The following is a 19,929-nucleotide window of genomic DNA, read 5'->3' as shown; positions in this document are numbered from 1 at the left end:
TCTGTTTTCAAGAAATAACACCTTGGCTGCCTATTTACACCAAGTTATCTGTAGTCAAGTTGCTATAGTTTCAGTGTACGCGTCACTTTTGATGTAGTTTATCTGACAAGTGGCGCTCACAAGCAAGAGAAAAGGCATCTAGAAGAAAAAGAATTGCTCTCATAATAAATAATATATATTTGGTCGTCAAGCATAAATTTAATAGTTCGTACTCATAATAATACTAATTATAATAAAATTGAACAAAAAGCCCTTTGGTATTTAATTTATATGCTCAAAGCAAAAAACAAAGAATATAAATAATCTTTCTTTTTTTTATATAGCAAAAAATAATATTACACGAACAATAAATTATATTAGGATTCCTTTTCAAAATATGTCCAACCTTCAAGAGGTAAAACTGGTTTCACCAGTCTAGCACTGATTGACATTAGTGCATTGCTCGCTATATTGCACAAGTGGGCTTCATCAAGATGGGATATGAGTCTTCCAAGTTTTATTGACCTGAATATTTTTAACATTTAAGTCTTATTTCTTGATCATTAATGATAACATTGAATAGTGTGATTATTGAAAGAAAATAAGTTTCGTATTGTAAGAATGAAATGGTTTTATGGAATTATTCAGTTTCTAGAGTGAGAGAGAGAGAAAGAATGAAAGGATATCTGGCCGAAGGAAATCTGCCAAGGGCCCATAGAAGATAGCCTCGTGACGTAGAGAATGTACGACAGAACGGTATGCTTTATGTCGATGAAGATATGACGATAGAACGTTAATCGTAGAAGGTATAATTAGAAAATAATTTTATAAGTACCTTATTACAAATACATATATTCGTCCTGTGAATCGCCTTTTTTTTTCTTTTTTTTTTAAGGAAGGAGTCAGAATAAATGGAAGGAGTATGTATCCGATATCTTATGGAATGGTGTTTAATTTATCCCCACGATATCTGGGAAGAAAGGCAATTCTTATGCAGATCTAGCTAACTGAACCTAGTTTTGCTATCGATCTAAGAGAATTAAAAACAAAAGATCCTCATTTTTCAAATATTCAGACAAAGGTAAAACATTTGAGATTCCAAAGAGATTACTTCCAAAATAGTATTTGAATTTTTCATTTTTAAAAGTTGTTTTTTTTTTTTGTTTTTTTTTTGAAAGACTCATGTGCATCATGATTTAATATAAAAATAATTTCTAAAAAATATATTAACATGAAAAAGAAGCACTAATCCCAAACCAGATTACTAGAATTAAACATTTACATCTTATTATAATATAGAATGTTCTGTATTTTTCTTTGACAAGCATTATCAGTCCTTAGAATTATAATCAAATTGAATTTAACATAAATCACAGTACAATTTTTAAAAATTTCTTTTTTGTTTAATTAACTTTAGCATATACGTTATTAAAAAATCTCTGCCTAACGAGTATTTAAAAAGAAGAGGAAGTGGTGTAATCTAATTAATGAACTACGAGGAAGTAGGATGCTGTTTCACCACCGGGTGAACTTTAAAAGACGATCTTGGTTCTGGAAATATTGATCATTTCTTTGAATTTTCTTTTAGCTGTCGTTTTTAAATAAATAACCACATTGTGTTATCACTAGTAGCTTTTCTTCTGCAGAGCAAAACTCCAATATTACAATCAATACCTTTATTTGACATATTGTAAATATCAAATAATAGGCGGGGGCAACTAAATACTACAAGGGTGTCACAGTGTTTTATTCCATTAATAAAGCTGTGTAACTGCTACGTCTTCCAAAAGGAAAAACAATGCAAATTTTCTGAGAAATGAAGATGCCGGTTTTTGTATCAAACACTTTTTGACTGTTCTACTAATTTCGAATCAGCTGGTAAATGAGCTATGCAAAAAGCGCTAACCTTATTCCGAGTATGGTATCAGATGTTTCGACTTGACTGGAGCTGAACGGAAATATTATCCGACTAAAAGGGCAGATTTAATACTCCCAATAGAAAGATCCACTACATACTAATAACATAATATTTCCTCCAAGACGTAGCAAATGCACAAGCAATTTCCACAAAAATTATTACAAATCGTTTTGTAATAGCAGACGATACTTTAAATTGATTTTCATTGATTTACTGTAACACAATATTTTTTTTTGAAAATAATAAGGTAAAAAATTTTTGAATAAAAACTAATAATACGAAAAACACTCAAGGTTAAAGGAAAAACGACTCAATTTTCTGAGATGACACTTAAAAATAAGTTATAGAATGCGCAAACCTGTGCATTATTTTAACACTCTTAAATAAAAAATATGTTTTTATTATAAAATAGGAACATTTTTTAATAAATTCTAAAATTGTCTTTTGAAAAGTAGCGGATTAGAAAATAAATCGCAGTTTGGATGGAGCGATAAATAACTAAAAGTTGTACATAATAAAAAACAAATAAAAACCTTGGAATTGCCGAATGCAGCAGAGAATAATACTAAAAACAATTGCCACATAGATTCTAATTTCATTAATACTAAACCGACATAGTAAATACAGGAAATTTTAATTTATTAAAAGGAAATTAACATCAATTTAAGTAAGTACATTTATAAAAGCTGTGAAATACAAGCAACAATTGAAAGTATTTTTAATCATTATTAAGGTAAAATAATTCAAAATCTTGAAGGCATTTTATTTAGATTACAGTTAACGCACACCTTGCATTCGTCAAGATAACCTCTCAATTTTAAAACCCACAAACAATATTTATACATAACCTTTGGAATAATATTATCAACCAAATGCTATACCAATCCATTGATACATTTCCAAAACCAAGGGTTTTTTCAAATTTTTGCATAGAACTTATCCTATACTCCAAATTTTGTGCACTCACTGCTTTATGTACCTATTTTATTTTAAACTTGGATGAAATCAGCTGCAGGGCCTCTTTATTGTAGGGAGGGGGGAATCGTGATTATGGCTGCCCCACCCTGTAAACTGTACTTTTAGAAACACTTCGTGATCCTTCCGTGGCCTAGGTAAAAAGGGAGGCCCCGATTTTAGTGACCACGAATATGGTGTTGGGAAGGTGCGCCAGCCATCTTAAACAAGAACAATTACTTATTCTTATTTTTCATGGAATGTTAGATCCCTAATAGATATATTTGGACAAACAATAATATATTATAAATACAAAGCTAATTTATAAAATTAAAGAAATACGTAAACCTGAATTAAAGCATTCAATTTCTTACCTTGAACTCTTTTCAAGTTATTAAACTAGACCTTGAATATGTAATAGCTCTTAATTTAGCCCTTGCTACCTTTGACCTCCACTTCGCCATTATTTAACAAAAATAATGAATAAAATCCTTGAACTTTAAAAAGCATTGGCTGCATTATTGGCAAGAAGCTAGTACAAACTTACAATATTCAAGCACACCTTAACAATTTTTAATTGAGATTTTAAATATAAAAATGCCCTTAAAGTGGAATGATGAATTTCTATAAAAACAATTCAAGGAAGCCCTTAAACAGTGATAAAAATGAAAACACATGAATCAGGTTTCAACAATGAGAAAACAATCGTAAAGAATCAGTAAACAGTAAACTGTCTATCAAAAACAAATCATGATGGATATCATTGCTCAACACGATAAGCTTCCTAATTAGTAATAGTAGTAACCACAAGATCTGCACCAGAAAAAAAATGTGGTTATTGTAGCCGAACCGTAAACAAGTTCTAGAGTTTCGGAGCGTACAACGATCCCTAACTGATGTTCTAGGCCGGATTTAGATGAAAAGAGGCCCCTAGGGTATTCCACTTATGAGGCCCTTTCACCTCCCATTTTTAAGTTTGTAAATTACATGAGAGATAATAAAATACATCACTACTGTGATATGTAAAGAAACAATGTGATAATATGTTAAATGAAACATGTTGTTATTGGTACTGATTTTAGAATGGTGTAATTTTCATTTTGCTAACAATTTGAATGTTGGCCCCTCTTGATCTTGAGGCCCTAGGCTGAAGCCTAGTTAGCCTATAGGGAAATCCGGCCCTGCTGATGTTATTGCTACGGTCGGGGGGATGCAAAAGCGTGCACTAAGTACCTCCTTTTGCAGAAAACTATGGAAAACAAATGTGCTTACTAGATGACGCACTGTAAAAAGAACTTTGATTACTGTACAGTACAAAAAGCAGACGGGCATCACAGCTTTTTTAAGCCTTGACTAATAACAGCCAGCCAAGAATTCACTCAACATCCATCACTGATGCCTTCCATTTGTTCTTTCTTATAAGAAAGAAAAAATTTTTCTAAGAATTAATTTGAAATATATTATCGATAATTAATTTTGAAGATACAAATAAGTTTTTTTATCCACTGAAATTACTCACAGCTAAATTAAATGGTCAACTTGAGGTGGTGAAAATGACGGACCTCCTTAAGGCGCTCAGGCTAACTAAAAACCTTTCGAGATCTATAACTGATACTGCATCCCAAAAAAGGGCACGCCCCCAGATGACAAGAGGAGCATTTTTTGTCTAGAACTAAGGAGTTACAGAAAGATTTGCTTGTGTATACAAATCAAGGCGCAGGCATGCAATCTGAATTCATCCAAAGAAGTTGATATTTAGGGGGATTGTATAAATTTCATAAATAACTATTTTTAGAGACAAAAAAAAAGTATTTCTTGCTTAGGGAAGCTTTTGCGCAGCTAGACTTGTTTCAATACGATTTTTGTTTTAGCTGATCTTCTTTTTTAATGACCTCTTTCATTGAGTTCATTGTTTGTTTCTTTTTCTTTTACTTATTTATAAAATTTGACTTCAGTTTCCACGACGTCTTTAAAGAGCTCATCAAGTTCTGAAAGAACCGAATCTCCAGTGAAATTCTGAATAAAAGTAGTAGTCTCTTCGGTGCATGAAGATTCCATTTCACGCAACTGTTCCAGTGCAGAAGGTTTTGAAGACACTGCCGCATTGTGCAGCTTGTACAGGCTGTGCTCTCTCTGCAAAATATAATCACAAAACTGATTCATTTACTGAGATTAAAGTCAAAGTGGTGATACCCTGCATCGCTCGATTTCAGGAAGATCAGATAAATTACTTCAATTTGAAATGTAGTGCTACTATCAAATGAAGCAATTACACTTCCGGAACTTTAAAGCAAAGCCCCCAAGAACTAAGTTAAATTCACCTAATAAAAGAAGAGAACTGATAAAAATCCTGTACATACCTCGCCCTCTTGAGCGACCGTATGGTGGGAGATTTTTACACAAGGTGTAAAGACAAATGGTTTGAAGACAGACACTGACGGATCAGGGGTGCCGGTGAACCAATGAGCGCACGGTCGATCGGCGAACAGTAGCGAGACCTAAAAGCATTAATTAACATGTTAACTCGAATTATTTTGTAAAGATCAGTTCATAACAGAGTAGAATATACGGCTCGCTAAAACCTCCCCGATCATATTTTAATTTTTTTTTAATTGAAAACCAAATTGTTAATAGTTATTGTTTTAGAATCAGGTGTAAGTATCTGAGAATAAAAGTAACTAATAAATACATCATTTTTAAATGATACTTTGAACTTAAAAGGAAAGTTATTGCCAAATCCTTAAACCTTTTATTTCAAAGAAGAAATCAGAGCATAGTACAAGAGAAATTACGATTCAATCAATGCTAATCGATTTTTAAGGCGAGTCAGAGGAATAATGGTGGAAATGGTGGAATAATGGTTATGGCGAAGCCTTATTATTCAAAGACACATTTAAGACTATAATTCATTTTAATGAATATTTCTAGCGGTTACAGTATACCTGCGAAGAAGCGGTGACAGTAGATGATCCCAGAGACATACATATTCCACTATCCTGATCTCGCAGTATCTGCACAAACATTTGAACAATAACTAGACTACAGTGTTACATTTTGCTCAGTCTGGTGGCCGGTACATGACTTCAATGAAATAATATTTATTTCATAAATTCGCTAATAAAACAACTGTGTTTTTCTGTGACCGTAGAAGTTTTACTTTCCATTATATAAAAAGACATACTTAAATAATTATAATTATCTGATAAATTGCAATAGTTTAGAGATTTATGTTTAATAGAAATTATGGATGTTTATCGGACCTCGGTCTCTAACCGCTCGGCTACCTTGGCGCCTTGCAAGTGATTATTTTTACCTGAAACATGTCTGCAACACTGAATGTGGAAGAGGAAGTATACTTCTCTAGAAGGCCGTGGCCACTCTGCTGCCTGTCACAACTTCCTGTTTGAGAGAAAGTTTCAGCCCAATTGAATTCACCCTGCGATTATTAGAATTTCACTGTCAGAATTTATTCCTAAAAGCCATGCAGAGAAGATGTCAGATTTCAAGAGAAATGATATTTACCTCTCCATTCCATAAATTGTTCTCGGTGGCATAAGATTTCACTGCGTCACTCATTTTATCAATTTTAGTAGTAATAGTCAAATTGTTAGAAATATTACAAAAACCCTCTGCAAAAAAATAAATAAATAAATAAATAGCATTAATTGAACAATCCATAAGAGATTACTTATAGAAATAACTAGAGAAGAATACGCTCTAGGAAATGCTAAGGAAATAGCCTCCTTGAGCTAAACTCTAAGATATTTAGCTTGGTAACTATTATAGGGTGCACAAACTGAATTTCATAATCATTAATCGCTTAGTTTTTCAAATCCTGAAGTAGGAAATGCCAGAAACAGAATTTTCTTCGTATCATTTGAGATTTATTTAGGGATGAGATTTGCTAACTAAAATTATAACAGTAAGAGAAATGAGTTGTGTTGCTGATTAGTTGTCTTACGGCAAACCACTTGTATCTCTCCCTCTTCCTCCTCAAACCATTCCACCCGACGGAAAGTGAATTCAAGAACGATGGTGCAATAAAGGAAAGATACCGGACTGCCTAGTGCAATTGGGAAATCTATATTGGAGAAATAAAAAAACAAGTACCTGTAATTCTTTGAGCAACCCACAAAGAACCGGCGGTTTCTAAGACCCAAGCTTCGACGCTGTCAGCAATTAAGAAACTATTGTGATATGTCATCGAGTTGTCTTCGTTACAGGGTCCTCCCTGTCCGTGTTTCTCCAGCAGATTTGTTATAACTTCTAGAGCTTCGCTTGCACTGCACGATCTCTCTAGGCCCAGCCTGTCAACAAAATGAATGCATTCTATTTACATATTCACTTACGAAAAGAAGCAGATGTTGCAGACAAATGGTTTCATTCCGTCATACCACGGTCAGCCCTATGGAGGGGTAAGTGTGAGTAATCGTGAAGTTGGGTTGAAGTACCCGAAGTACATCAAGATTTCTGAAGGAGTAGCTAGTCTACTTTCATCGACAGGATACTTGAAAGATTATAACCCCTTATTTCAACCAATCATATAACTGAAAATTATTTGCGAACTATTTTAATGATTTTCATGTTCTATCTCTAATAATATTTCTAGAAGATGACGTTTCCTTATATTATTATTTGGAAAAATTATAGAGATGAATAAAATGGAACTTTGAGCAGTCAGAAAATCATACGATCGTAACTGAAGCAAAAAAAGAGTTATTGTATATTATGAAAGCTGAATACGTGGAAATGACAGGTCTGGACTTCGGTCTAAATTAGTGAAGTACCTGACAAGATCCATTCCAAGAAGTTTCTTCTCTTCACAATCTTCAAGTTTGGTAAACACTGCTTCGTTTCCGATGACAACTCCACATCCGTTTGCACCCATTTCAGCTCCCCACATCCACACAGGTTTACTAAGTATAACCGCTTGAGTTTTGGCCGCTTGCTCTATTTCTATGTAAGTACACTGCACAATTATTAAAAAATTAATCGCTAGGATTCCCACAGGAAAAATAAATAAAAACAATAAAGCGTTTAATTTTAAATGTAAGAAAAAATAGCAATTGTGATTAAAAAATTCGTTCTTGTTAGCTACTAGCACACAGAGCTAAGAGTGACTACCCAGCAGAAGTTTCTTAACTAACCCTGCAGCAAAGGCGAACCCATAAAACTTCATTTTTTGATGGAAAATGTGATCTCAAGTTTTCCAAAGATGATCCACGTGAAAGACAGCCCAAAAACTGGAAATTAGGGCGAAAAAAAAAATCGAGAAAGTGCACAATAAAGTATTGGACGAGGGGACGTTAACGATGCTGAGTAGTTGAATCTGAAATTCGATGTACAAATAGTTGTAAAAAGTTCACCCGGTCTACTAGGTTTGCCAACTATAACGAAATTCGTGAATGAACCTTTTTGAGTAAAAAAAAGAAAAGATGCTAAGCGAAGTAATAAGTACCACAATCTAATAAAAAAGGGCTATATGGAAAAGTAAACCACAAAACCAAATACAACCAAGTTCGAGCTACCAGCGATTTTGGAGATATTCTGCTAGTTGACAGATTGCTTTAACATTCTTGCGACTGGGGAACAAGCAAACCACCATCTACCAGAGGAATGAATATCAATGACGAAGGTACTTTTCCGTTAGCAAATGTCGCCAATTGTGAACCAAGCGCGAACCAAGTCAACGGAATAAAAGTCGAAAACGTTCAACTATAAACAAATATTAATTAATATTAAGCAAAACAAGTGCAACTATAAACAAATATTAATGAATTGTAAAGAAAACTGTTTTACCCAAAACTGTTTTTCGCTTGCGCCCGGCTAACGGAAAAGTACCATGACGAACATTTGGTTCGATCACCATTCTTCCCTTTTTTAAAGATTTAAGAAAAATTAAAAATGAAACAAAACTTCACTTTGTAGGCACAGTTACAGTTTCCAAGTACCCTATCAATAACTTCGTCTAGAGTACCATAAGCACAAAAATGTTTGCCCACCCATATCTGACTGTTACGACCACGAATTCAACTTTGGCGAGGTTCCTGCTTAGCGAGTATGCAAGATATGGCCAACTTATTGCTTTGTTCATCCAAGATATGTAAAGGTCAATATCAATCCCTTACCTTTACTGATTCTCCATCGGAGTAGGTTTTCTCTGGATAGTAGACTATTTCTTGCACTTCTCCGGTCGGTCGATCAGAATTCTTTCCAAAAACAACGCCACCCGATGTGAGTGATGGCATTACTACGAATGTGTCACACCCTTTTGGGATCGCAGCCATTATTGCTGTCTATTCTAAAAAATGTTTTCTCCAGTTATCTCTGCAATCGAATTCAATTGTGTTAAATAAGTATATGATGAATAATTAATAATACCCTAATTTCTGAAAATTTCGATAGAATAACCTAGCTTATAAAAATCTGAGTAAACACTCAATGACAGCAGTAACAGGACTGGTATCCAACGATTCTAAGGCATGCAAATTTTTTCAAACTTGAAATAATTAAACCATATTTAATTCTCATCTAAATTATACAGTATTTTTAAACTTAATATTTAAACTTTAACTTTCAGGGAAGCCTAACCATAACCTATCCCCAAGAATGGCCTTGAAACGTTTTTTTCTAGAAAAATGATTTTAAAAAATTATAAATCTATGTTGAAGTAATGTATATACGAAGGAACAGAAAAGCCAAGGAGCCATTTTCGATAAACGAACATCCATTAGGTAAAGAGGTACTTATTATATACACATATGTATATATAATTAAAAAACTCTTAAACATTAATTGCATTCCCAGAAGAGAATTGTTTACCTTGGATATGCAACAGATGATGTGGTATATATGTATGTATCTCTTAGTTTATTGTTTCCTTGGGTAAGAAATGATGTTACTACGAAGTTTCTAAACAAGAAGAGTGAACACTTAGGCGGTAGCATTGCTTCCATATTACTAATGCTTCTGCAACGCTTTGGGAAGAAAGGAACTAATAGCATCATCAGACTCGGATAAGAAGACTCAAGGAAGGTAAAAAAAAAAAATATTTAAGACAGCTTCCTTTAATATAAATGCTTGGAAACCTCTTTTAAATTGCTGAAAACTTCTCCGCAATGTTCTCGGACTACAGGTGATCAAAGAATTGTCGAAAAACGTTGGGAGAAGCTGTTCCGATCATTGGGGGGGGGGGGGGCATACTTGTAGTTCTCATCGTTATTTGGAAATTGTAGCATTGGAGAAGTGCGCTTTTCGAAATGTTTCGAAAATCTATCGAGAAACTATTTATCATTAAAAAAAAAAAAATTAATGCCGAATCATGTTTTGCACTTTCGAAGAAAACAATTTTCAGAAGAGAACGAATTCAATTTCAATGAATTTCTATCAAATTTAGTATGAAACCATTTAATTAAAATTCACGTTTTTCGAAAAAGTAGAACCAGATGTAGGCGTGCTTATAATAAAATTTAGAGCAAGTTAACCATCTTTGTCTAATTCCTTAATAAGCAATAGAATTAATATTAAAAAGAGGGGATATATTCCCTTCTTGTTAAAAAAAACTGCTAGTTGGGCTCTTTCAAATAATATTAACTAATAAAATGCCAAACAATTCTGGACGACAGGTGATTCGAGAAAAGATTTGTAATAGATTGAAGCTTGCCCACTTATTTCATCGAAGGCCGAATGGTAATCTAAAACATGCAATATATCTTTCTTTACAGGGACTGCCATTGCAATAATATCGTTAGCTAAAAACAAAAAAAAGACGCAATATCTGAAACTTTATGATGAACACCAGTGTATTTCAAGTTCTTTTGTAATTAAAGTAAAGTCAAAAGTTTAAAATCCAGAAAACTTACATCTACAGGGAAATAAAAAAAATTGGAAGCTTATACATATTCTATGCCTTAGAATTGCAAGAAAAAAAAAAAAAAAAAAGCAATGTGACGGAATAATCAGCTAGATATTAGGTCAAACATTGAGCCTGTCAAAGCCAAAGCATAATCATTTGAGATGATCTGTTTCATTTCTTTTTAATTCAACATAAATCGGATATATTTTAATACTGACAACCATAAATATTTTTCCCTTAATTTATTTTCAATAGCATTTTTTTTTTGTTATCGACATTGTTAACGTCGACAGAACTGAAGATTTTTCTAGGAATACTTCAACAAGAAAAACAAAATTATCAAGATTCTAGCGAAGCGCTAATAATATAATATCAGAAAAACAAAAATACAAAGTAATTAATTTATTAAAACGAAATTCTTCTTATAAAACATGCAATAGGTGTTATTAAGTCCATTAGTCATGGTGCATTCAAGAAATATCTAACTCACATATTGCACTTCTAAGTACATTTCATTCAAGATATAACTTAGAAAAATAAGAAAGTTTACGATAAAGCTTCTTTAAACAAATTACATAAAAGAATAAGAAGATCTGTCATGACTCACTATGCTAATTCAAAGGCGGCAACTTATCACAAATATAATTTATTCCTGATTTAGAACTAACCTCTCACCAACACCATCTGCACCTAGACCAGCCGTAGACTTATAAATTACCTGAGGTGGGGGCACCCCTTAAAATCGAGGTCGACTAAAAAATTTCCCTTAGCCAGAATGTTATGGTTGCTTTATAAAAAAAAAAGAAATTGTAAAAAATCTTGTTATCTTATTTTTCTATGAATTAGAAAAAAAGTTATCAATCAAACCGAAGAATAATATAATTTTGAGCTTAATTGCATTAATCACAGTGGACAAATTAAATATATGAAATAAACAAAAATGCAGTTTTTTTTAAAATACATTTTCTTTAAAGTACTGGTCGTTTAAAAATAATTGTACGATCAGAAATTGTACTTACTTAAAGCAAGACATTCAGCTAAATGTTCTTCAGACTTGGCCACTTTTTCTAATTGGGTTGGTAATAGGGCCTTTTTTACACAATTTTTAGATTACCTATATAAATATTTTTCTAAAACAAAAATATAAATGAAGAATTTTTGAATCCAAAATAAGTAAAAAAAAAAATCAATAATCTACTGTTATTGCTGGTTAGTAGTTCTTCAGGATCTTACACATTAAATCACGGAATTCTTTATGTTGGTCAGCATAGGACCATACTATGTACATATATTTGTTATTTTTTGAACATCCCTCCGAAGAAATAAGTTACATTAAGATTTAGCTATTTATATAGATATATGCAAATATTTAAATTTACTTCTCCTTAAATAATTGAATACTTAAATAACCGTAATAATTAAGTTTTAAGCCAAAATAGTTGTTTTAAAGACTTGAACTTTACATAAACAGTTTAAACAAATGATCAACTCTCATAACTAATCATTCTAATATATTTAATTTCTTTTAATGAATGATCTAAGGACAGTATGTAGGTTTATTGTATAATCACATTGATAATTAGATATGTGCAGAGCTACCATAATGTTCATTACTCAGTAAAATATTTTTATTATTTTCAGTTAAATCGTTTAATCACTGGGGAATCTGAAGAGCATATTTTACCGCAATCCCAAACTGTTTGTCTCAGTAAAAGTATAATTTTTCAAAGAAACTCTTTTACTGAAAATTTACTCTACCTACTTCTGCCAAAGTCTATTTAAACTGTCGGTTATTATTTTTTTGTCTGGATGTAAAACTCACTGAATGCATGAAAACTACGTGTACATCTGTAAGACATGGAGGGGCCGCAGAACATTGTTACTTTTTTGCAACATTTAATAACTTGTTACTTCTTCATCAACGCTTTTGCTTCTAAAATGTTTAAATAGCAAAACTAAAAATGTAAAACTCATAAATTATTAGAACTTTTTAAGGAAAAATTGGGTAATTTTTATATTATTTGACAGACTGAATTTGTGAATGTGTAGTGTATTAATGACTGCAAGGCGTCTTATTATTTTGTTCTTGGTGTTGTGTTGGATAACGTAGGAAGTGGTTTGGGGAAGGCTGTTACTTTTGTTTGTTGCGTAACAAACTTTCTTGCGTATTCCACATACTAATTGTTGTATCAGACAGTTTCTTTTCACCAGTTGTTTAGAAATGGCCGATATTTCTATTGACCCTCCCAACTCAAGGCTGTTCATACTTTGCGGCAAGACCGTCACTGAAGATGATCTGCACGACGCCTTTGATAAATACGGGCATATTGAAGATATATGGATTGTCAAAGATAAAGCAACAAATGAATCAAAAGGTTATATTTTGTTTGGATCTTATTTTTATTTTGTTTTTTTTTCAGAAAGTCTAATGCTTTTTTAAATGCTCTCAAATTAGGTGTCGTATACATTAAATATTCTAAATCATCGGAAGCTGCCCTTGCTATGGAAGAGATGAATGGAAAAACCGTAGGTTCTTTGCCAAAAGCTATCAAAGTAATGATGGCTCACAGGTATGTTTATTTCAAAATGGCAAACTCCATAACTTCCATTATTACTTTTATTTCAATCTTATTAGAAATTTGTAAAATAGTTTTTCTTTTGTAACTTGCAACTGCTTGGAAATTGTAACTAGTCACTAGTTTTAACTTGTGTCTTATGAAGCAAAGAAATGATGTAATAGGTTGGAAGAGTTTTAGGTAATTCTTTAGAAAGAATGGCTCTGCTTAATCTTTAGAGTATATTCAATTAATTTACAAGAAATCGCTTAAAGCCAATTTTTTGGTGTCCAAAATTGGATTCTCTTACTTTCTTGAGGTAGTTACATGTTTTGTATAATTTTTCACTATTTACTGACAAAATTTTACTCGAATACCCAGATCAAGTCCCGCTGTTTTTTTTTTTTTGCTTTCTGTGAACCAGTAGTTATGTAGATAGGCCTACGCCACCGCGACCCCTATGGATCTATTGTGGCTCCCCGATTTTAGAGCTCACCCTCCAGACCGTCCGCTTAATCAGACTCTTAATCAATTCTGGAGAGTGGCTCCTGGGTAAAGCTCTCAGGCCTTGGTTTTTCCTCCCCGAGAAGTAACATCCTTAGCCATATAGTAGTTATGCAGAAATGGATTTGTTAGAAAACATGACTGATTGTGAGTGTTCCATTTTCACTTTACATTTGTAGGTATTTTATACTTAGTACACATTTTACATTTGTAATTGTTTCTAATTTGACATTGTTATTCAGGGCTTTGCCCTTGGTTCTGCCGTTCTGGTATTTTATAACCAAACCCACCCCTCTTTCCAACTCTTAAATGCTCGGATTTTTGTGTAGTTTCTTGCTTTCACATTTCATTTATTCTCTATATGTGAATAGACTTTCCTCTAATCTAAAGTAGTGCATCGACTGATGTTAATATGAATACCCCATATCCATCAAACATTGTTAAAAAAAAAAACAAGCAACAGTTCTTAATTTATATTTAGCAATTGGTGCTCTCGTTATATTGAAGTATATAGACCACTACTTACATTGCGGACATAAAATCTACATGAACAATATTCTTAAAATTACTAATATTTACTAGTTAGATAATGTTTAATGAGTGTTAATTTCCTTTAGTCGAGAACAAGGTTCACGAAAGGACGATGACCCGGAACGCCTTCAACGGTTGTTTATAATCGTGCCAAAAACTGCCACCGAAGAAGAGCTTCACGCACACTTCAAACAGTTTGGTGCCATCGATTACATATCCATCGTCAAGAATAGAGAAACTGGTGAAAGTAAAGGCATAGCTTATGTTAAATATCACAGGTGAGCAACACTATTTACTTACAATATTATTTCTTAGCAAGGGGCAGACGAGGATGTGTAAGGATTAATAAATTATAAACTTATACAATTAGAGATTACAAAATTTTAACACCTATTTTTTAAAACATCATTTAACGTTTTCTTAATTTACCAACAGAGCTTACCATGCGGCTAAAGCGTTTGAAGAATGTTCTCGAAGTTACAAGGCAGTGTTCGCACGACCTAGAGAGCCGAAACCTCAAAATACATACGATGGACTTCCGGATCGTTATAGTGCACCCAGTGGATCATTCTCTAACAGTTTAGGTGGCGGTCGTTGGAGCGGCGGTGGGGGCGGAGATGCTGGCCAAGACACCAGACTGTTGGTTTCCGCCCCGGCCAGTCTCAGAGAGGATCATCTTCATCGATTATTCGATATCGCCCCAGGTTTGATCTCCATGCGACCTTTCATGCAGGCTAATTCTCAGGTATCACATAATAAGTGAAATTTGTCCAGTAAAATAGTATTGCCGAATATTGCCTTAAAGATATGAACATGGCAAACTCCATTTTTAGGTTTACAGTTTGTATGCTACTCTTGGGTGTCAGCAGTACGGTATAGCTTGGATATCTGAGATGTTGGTTTAATAACTTTTGTTTTTTATTCTTCGGTCTAGAAAATTAGTTACTTTCATAAAATTTACTCAGCTTGAAGGAACTTAAATTTATGTTTAAGATAATAAGCAACTCTGAATACTCCTTTACTTGGCTAGGATAGCATCATACCCATGGCTGTTTGCAGGTCTTCATAGAGACCTTTTGAACATTTAGCAAATTAATAGATATTTGGTTTCAATTAACAAAGAAAATATTTTGAAAATTTAATAATTAATATCTCAAATAATCACTACAATTCTTTTTCGCTCGAGTCACCACTCGAGCAAAACCTTTTTATTCTGGTTTGTTGTTTAGTATTACGGAGTGCAGAAGTTACTGGTTGAATACAGCTGTCCTGACGCTGCGAGCCACGCTTTAGAGAAGATTGACGGCTTAGAGTATCCCCCCGGACAAAGAATCAACGTCAAACCATACATGGCTTCACCTTATATGTTAGGACGTCATGATGACATGTAAGAACACTTCATTAAGACATGTGAAGTGTTGTAATAATCGTATATTTAGCTCATCTTGCAAACATGTTTGTTTCATTTAGGAGATCAGGATCTCGACACGGAAGTTCCGGAGGATTGCTAGGAGCGGCACCCAAATCTGATATGAATGGTGCCATGAGCGGAGGTAATACCACCACCATTTCCACTTCGGAGCTCGCTACTCTCACCACAGCCTTGGCTAAGGCCGAGGCAATCATCAAATCTGCCGGTTTAACGCCAGGTAAGTAATTACTTAATATCAAAGTAGGTGCGCACGAGCTAATGTTTCAGGCGAGAACCGTTAGTGAATCCCGGCCGCGTTGTTCTAGAAAAATTTTACAGAACAAAGTGAAGGTTAGTCAGTGGTTGAGACTATTATTTGTAGATAGGCTAATGTCTACGAAGAGGGAAGGCAGAAAGCTGAGAATTGAAACAGTTTCAAGAAGAAAACTGGAATGCCTGATGTGAATGAATAATATGACAAGTTAAAACAGGGTTTCACTTCTTCGTTCGATGGTGCTACAAAACTAGACCCATCGTAGGGTCTAGACAAGTGCTTGGATCTTGACGGTACTAAAAATGTTAATTAAACATTATAGTTTTTATTTACGATTATAAATTTGTTATTAGTCAAGTTGCTTAGCTTACTAAGTCTTATAAAAATAATTCTTATACCAGTGTTCATTAACATTATTATCCTCATAATTCGTGTCCTGACTGAAGTGACGGCGGCCCTTTTATAACTACCGTTCATAATGCTTTATTTTTATAACTTTGTTCTCTCTCTGACTCTAAATCAAGAATATCAGGAAAGATCAGAAGATCTTTTTATAAGAACTGACTTTCTTTTAAGGGAAATCTTATTGGAAGTCTTCAAAATGACAGCCTACATGAGGAAGTAGTACTTCCATGATTTTATATCGTAAAAGGAATAAATTTTTAATTTATTCTTTGTTCACAGGAGGAATCCGAGCACCCACCATGCCTCCAGATGGAGATACTTTCGATCCAAGTTATTGTTCAGTCAAGTTACCGCCTCCACAGCCATTGGCACCTCCAACAGACGACGCTACCCACCGGTAATTATCGCCTTTTTTTAAAAAAAGATTCTATCAGTACTTCAGAGTAAATGCTGGTCCACTTTTCATTATGCTCGATTACCAGGAATAGATTGGAACACGAATAGTGTCCTGATCCTCGAGGCTTGTTCGTATGTAAGGTCCTAAGTGGCGTTCTCACCTGTCAATGAACATGTCTTAATATTATGATGTGTTTCCAGATTATTTATAGTTAGTCAGCCAGGACTGCCGCCGATGTATGCCCTGAGGGATGTATTTGGAAGATTTGGAAACCTTGTAGAAGTCTACACATTGTACGGGAAGAATTGTGGTTATGTTACGTATTCAACTAAAGAATCTGCTGACGAGGCCATTAAAGTGAGCCATTCAATATATTATACATTAGAGATATTCTCCAGTTGTTTTGAAGTTTGAAAAAAGTAAAATCTTTGGTGGGGGAAAAGAAAACTAGATCCAAATATTGTATTCTCCTAAATATATTGTAGACTCTCCATTTGCAAGAAGTGTGCGGTATGAGGATGAAGGTAATGGTGGCCGAGCCTCCTAGGCCAGGCGGCGCTAACGATCGTAAGAGGCTTCGTATGGATGTTGAAGACAGTAATTAAATTTAGGATGCTGGGAGGTAAGATTATTACCAGTATTTATTTTCATTATTTACACTTTATTTATTTTTTTTAACATTATTAAATCTAATGTTAGGTTTGTTTTTTTAAAGAAAGAAACAATTTTCCTTTGACACAGTTATGTGGTGCAGGTAAGGGAATTGTCTGGTTATTGCTGAAACTGAAGTGATACTTGTTTATTTCCGTGGCCAAATCAAGTATGTTTGCTAAGAAAGAAGTAGAAACCAAGTAACAAAGTTGAAAGGCAAGTCCCTTTGTTCCGTTTGGAACCATCACGACATTCAAGTTTGATTCTAGAATGGAAAGTAGATTTTTGTAATCTAAACTAGGGCGGAGGCCTCTTCACGGAACAACGCTTGGGCCACGCTTCGTCCCATAAAGGTTAAGGGGTCCAAATCTTGTTGGGCGAGCACCTCTCACATTCCACACCTGATCGCCAAATATTACGAATTCCTTGCGGCCATATTGTTCACATTTCCAAAGGAAGTACAAGTTTTGTTTTCTTTACATTTTTGGTTAAGATATATGTCCTTTTAATCTGTCAGAATGGCAGTGGATCCTCCTTTCGAGCAACTCTCTTCTGTTCTGTGCGAATCGTTTCTAGCTTCTCCATGCAATGTTTTCTCTTTTGAGAAAATTGTCACGTGTGACCTTATTAATGTCCTGCTCTCAGTTGTGAGTTGTTAGCCTTGGGTTCGCCTCACTTATTGTTAAATTTTTCAAAAATTGGTGAGCTAACTATTAAAAATATGATCATGCAATTATAGGTGGCGAAATCTCAATCTACAGTAAAATTTAATCAACCTTTTAACCGTCAGAATATTAAGAAATTGCTTTTACCAGCTAAATATGAGAAATTATATAAGAAATACTTTTAAGTTGTATGCTCAGTCTTTACTGCATCTACAGTGTCATCTCTTTAATGTTTGGCAAGATGAAACATATTTCAGATCTAAAAATTTAAAATAGCCTATGTGGCCGGCCTACCCTTGCCGAGTTGCTCTTACTATTGTGATTTGCAAGATTGTAAATGCGTACGAGCTTCAGCAGCAATTAGCTGCTGTGTCATTGTTTTTTTAAAAGTGTATGTCTACTTAACAAAGAACTAACTTTTGGTATACAGGTGCCGAATCCATTCGTATCAGTTAACTAAGAAATTTCTGTCGCTTAATAACTTGAGTACAAATGCAGTTTTGCAAATTACGACAAAGGAAAGAAAAGAAATGGTTAAAATGTTCTGTTCATCAAAATTCATTTCTTATAATACCCTTTTTTATTGCCATGACTTTAGTAACATGAAGTTACTTGGTTACTTGATATTTGGTACTGATTTACTTGTGACTACTAATCAAGTTTAGCCTTGATTGTAGGTACGATCGTACTCGTAGATTAAAGATATTGTGAGTAAAAATATTTATAAAAAAAAAAGAGGCACACTTGACCATAAACATTAAATATGTGGGCAACTTGCTTGAATTGGAAATGAACACAACATTTCTTGAACATGGAATTGTCCAGTTGTGAACATATGCGCATCAGATGGTAAGATAATATTATAATCCAACTAGTTTTCTTCCTCTTATAGTTTGAAGAAGAAACGATTTGGAAAAATCACCATCCACAACCACAGTACTAGATAATATCGTTGATTTTATTAATCCGTCGATTCCACGCTTGTGTTGAACCAACCTCTAAAGAAGGCTGGGAATCTGAAACTGGCCAGTATTAACAGAAAGCAGACGGACGAAATCATTGATATTGTTCAGTATATTGGTATCAACCATGTGTTCACATATTTTTTTCTTTATATCTGGGATAGAACTGGACAAGGCGTTTTGGGATCAATTGTTCGCCCGAACTCTTCAAAATTCATGGCGGACATAAAAAAAAACATATGAGGTGTATGAAATAAAATTATTTCATTTTTTTTTAAAATATGTTATTTGCTTTTATGCTTAATGTTTTAACATCCAAAATTAATCTTAGTGTGATGGCGTTTTGCGGCAAGCCAACTTTTGGGAAAAATTCAATGCCACATTTTCTTTAAAAGAGCTTTCTTTAGTCTCGTGAATTGGTCTGAGCTTCTGTTGCTCCTGAAGCGAAAGAGATATGGCCAAATCTCTTTGTAGTTTAGTGTATATCTTGTATTCATTTACTGGCAGTAAAGGTCGTAAGTGATGCAAAATCTTTCAGTAACGAATTCTCTTGACGTTATTCATTCGTAGTTTCAAGAAATGTACATTTCTTATAATATTGTAATGTATCATCGGAAATGAGGTTTTGCGCGATCCAAGCATTGGCCACCTATCTCTCCAGATGTCACCAGGAAATCCTCTTCCATCACTTTCTTTTTAGCCATCTACAGATCGTAAAAAAATTTATAGAAAGCTCACAGTTGATCTGACATTGTGAAGGTGTCACAAATAATTCTACAGGGTCTATAGATTAATGCAAGTAGTGTCCACTAATATCAGATTATGTTGAAAGGTTTTAATCAAGTTTCTTAAGCTTTGTCACTTAGAA

General features: G+C 33.9%; 2 protein-coding genes and 1 long non-coding RNA gene across 6 annotated transcripts; 2 read left to right on the top strand and 1 right to left on the bottom strand.

The window, feature by feature from the left end:
• Nucleotides 1–157: 157 nt before the first annotated feature.
• Nucleotides 158–11,480, bottom strand: LOC141448696 (secernin-2). 4 transcript variants are annotated; one of them, XM_074117230.1, is made up of 9 exons: nt 11,375–11,480; nt 8,980–9,178; nt 7,639–7,820; nt 6,962–7,158; nt 6,374–6,480; nt 6,165–6,287; nt 5,794–5,862; nt 5,212–5,349; nt 158–4,984 (listed from the first exon to the last, which is right to left on the bottom strand). In XM_074117230.1, exons 2-9 carry the CDS (start codon nt 9,136–9,138, stop codon nt 4,784–4,786), a joined length of 1,176 nt encoding a protein of 391 aa, XP_073973331.1. In that variant the 5' UTR covers nt 9,139–9,178; nt 11,375–11,480; the 3' UTR covers nt 158–4,783. The 4 variants fall into 4 exon arrangements, with proteins under 4 accessions (XP_073973331.1, XP_073973330.1, XP_073973332.1 ...); XM_074117229.1 differs by having other exon boundaries at nt 11,314–11,417; XM_074117231.1 differs by lacking the exon at nt 11,375–11,480 and adding an exon at nt 9,674–9,814.
• LOC141448703 (uncharacterized) lies at nt 9,428–11,934 on the top strand. The gene is made up of 3 exons (XR_012455202.1): nt 9,428–9,585; nt 9,659–9,886; nt 10,576–11,934. It is a non-coding gene; the product is annotated as an uncharacterized lncRNA (long non-coding RNA).
• Nucleotides 11,935–12,570: 636 nt separating this feature from the next.
• On the top strand, nt 12,571–17,405 carry LOC141448689 (RNA-binding protein 45). Its single transcript, XM_074117217.1, has 9 exons — nt 12,571–13,081; nt 13,162–13,276; nt 14,383–14,574; nt 14,732–15,041; nt 15,526–15,683; nt 15,767–15,945; nt 16,666–16,783; nt 16,984–17,140; nt 17,269–17,405. The coding sequence occupies exons 1-9, from the start codon at nt 12,928–12,930 to the stop codon at nt 17,386–17,388; spliced, it is 1,503 nt and encodes a 500-aa protein (XP_073973318.1). The 5' UTR covers nt 12,571–12,927; the 3' UTR covers nt 17,389–17,405.
• The last annotated feature ends 2,524 nt before the right edge of the window (nt 17,406–19,929 follow it).

The sequence above is a fragment of the Rhodnius prolixus genome, unplaced genomic scaffold, assembly GCF_049639745.1.
Source record: "Rhodnius prolixus isolate KJV_2025 unplaced genomic scaffold, Rpr scaffold_2, whole genome shotgun sequence".
NCBI lineage: Eukaryota > Metazoa > Arthropoda > Insecta > Hemiptera > Reduviidae > Rhodnius > Rhodnius prolixus.
The sequence above is the reverse complement of the archived record's forward strand: the minus strand, read 5'-3'. Positions and strand labels throughout refer to the sequence as shown.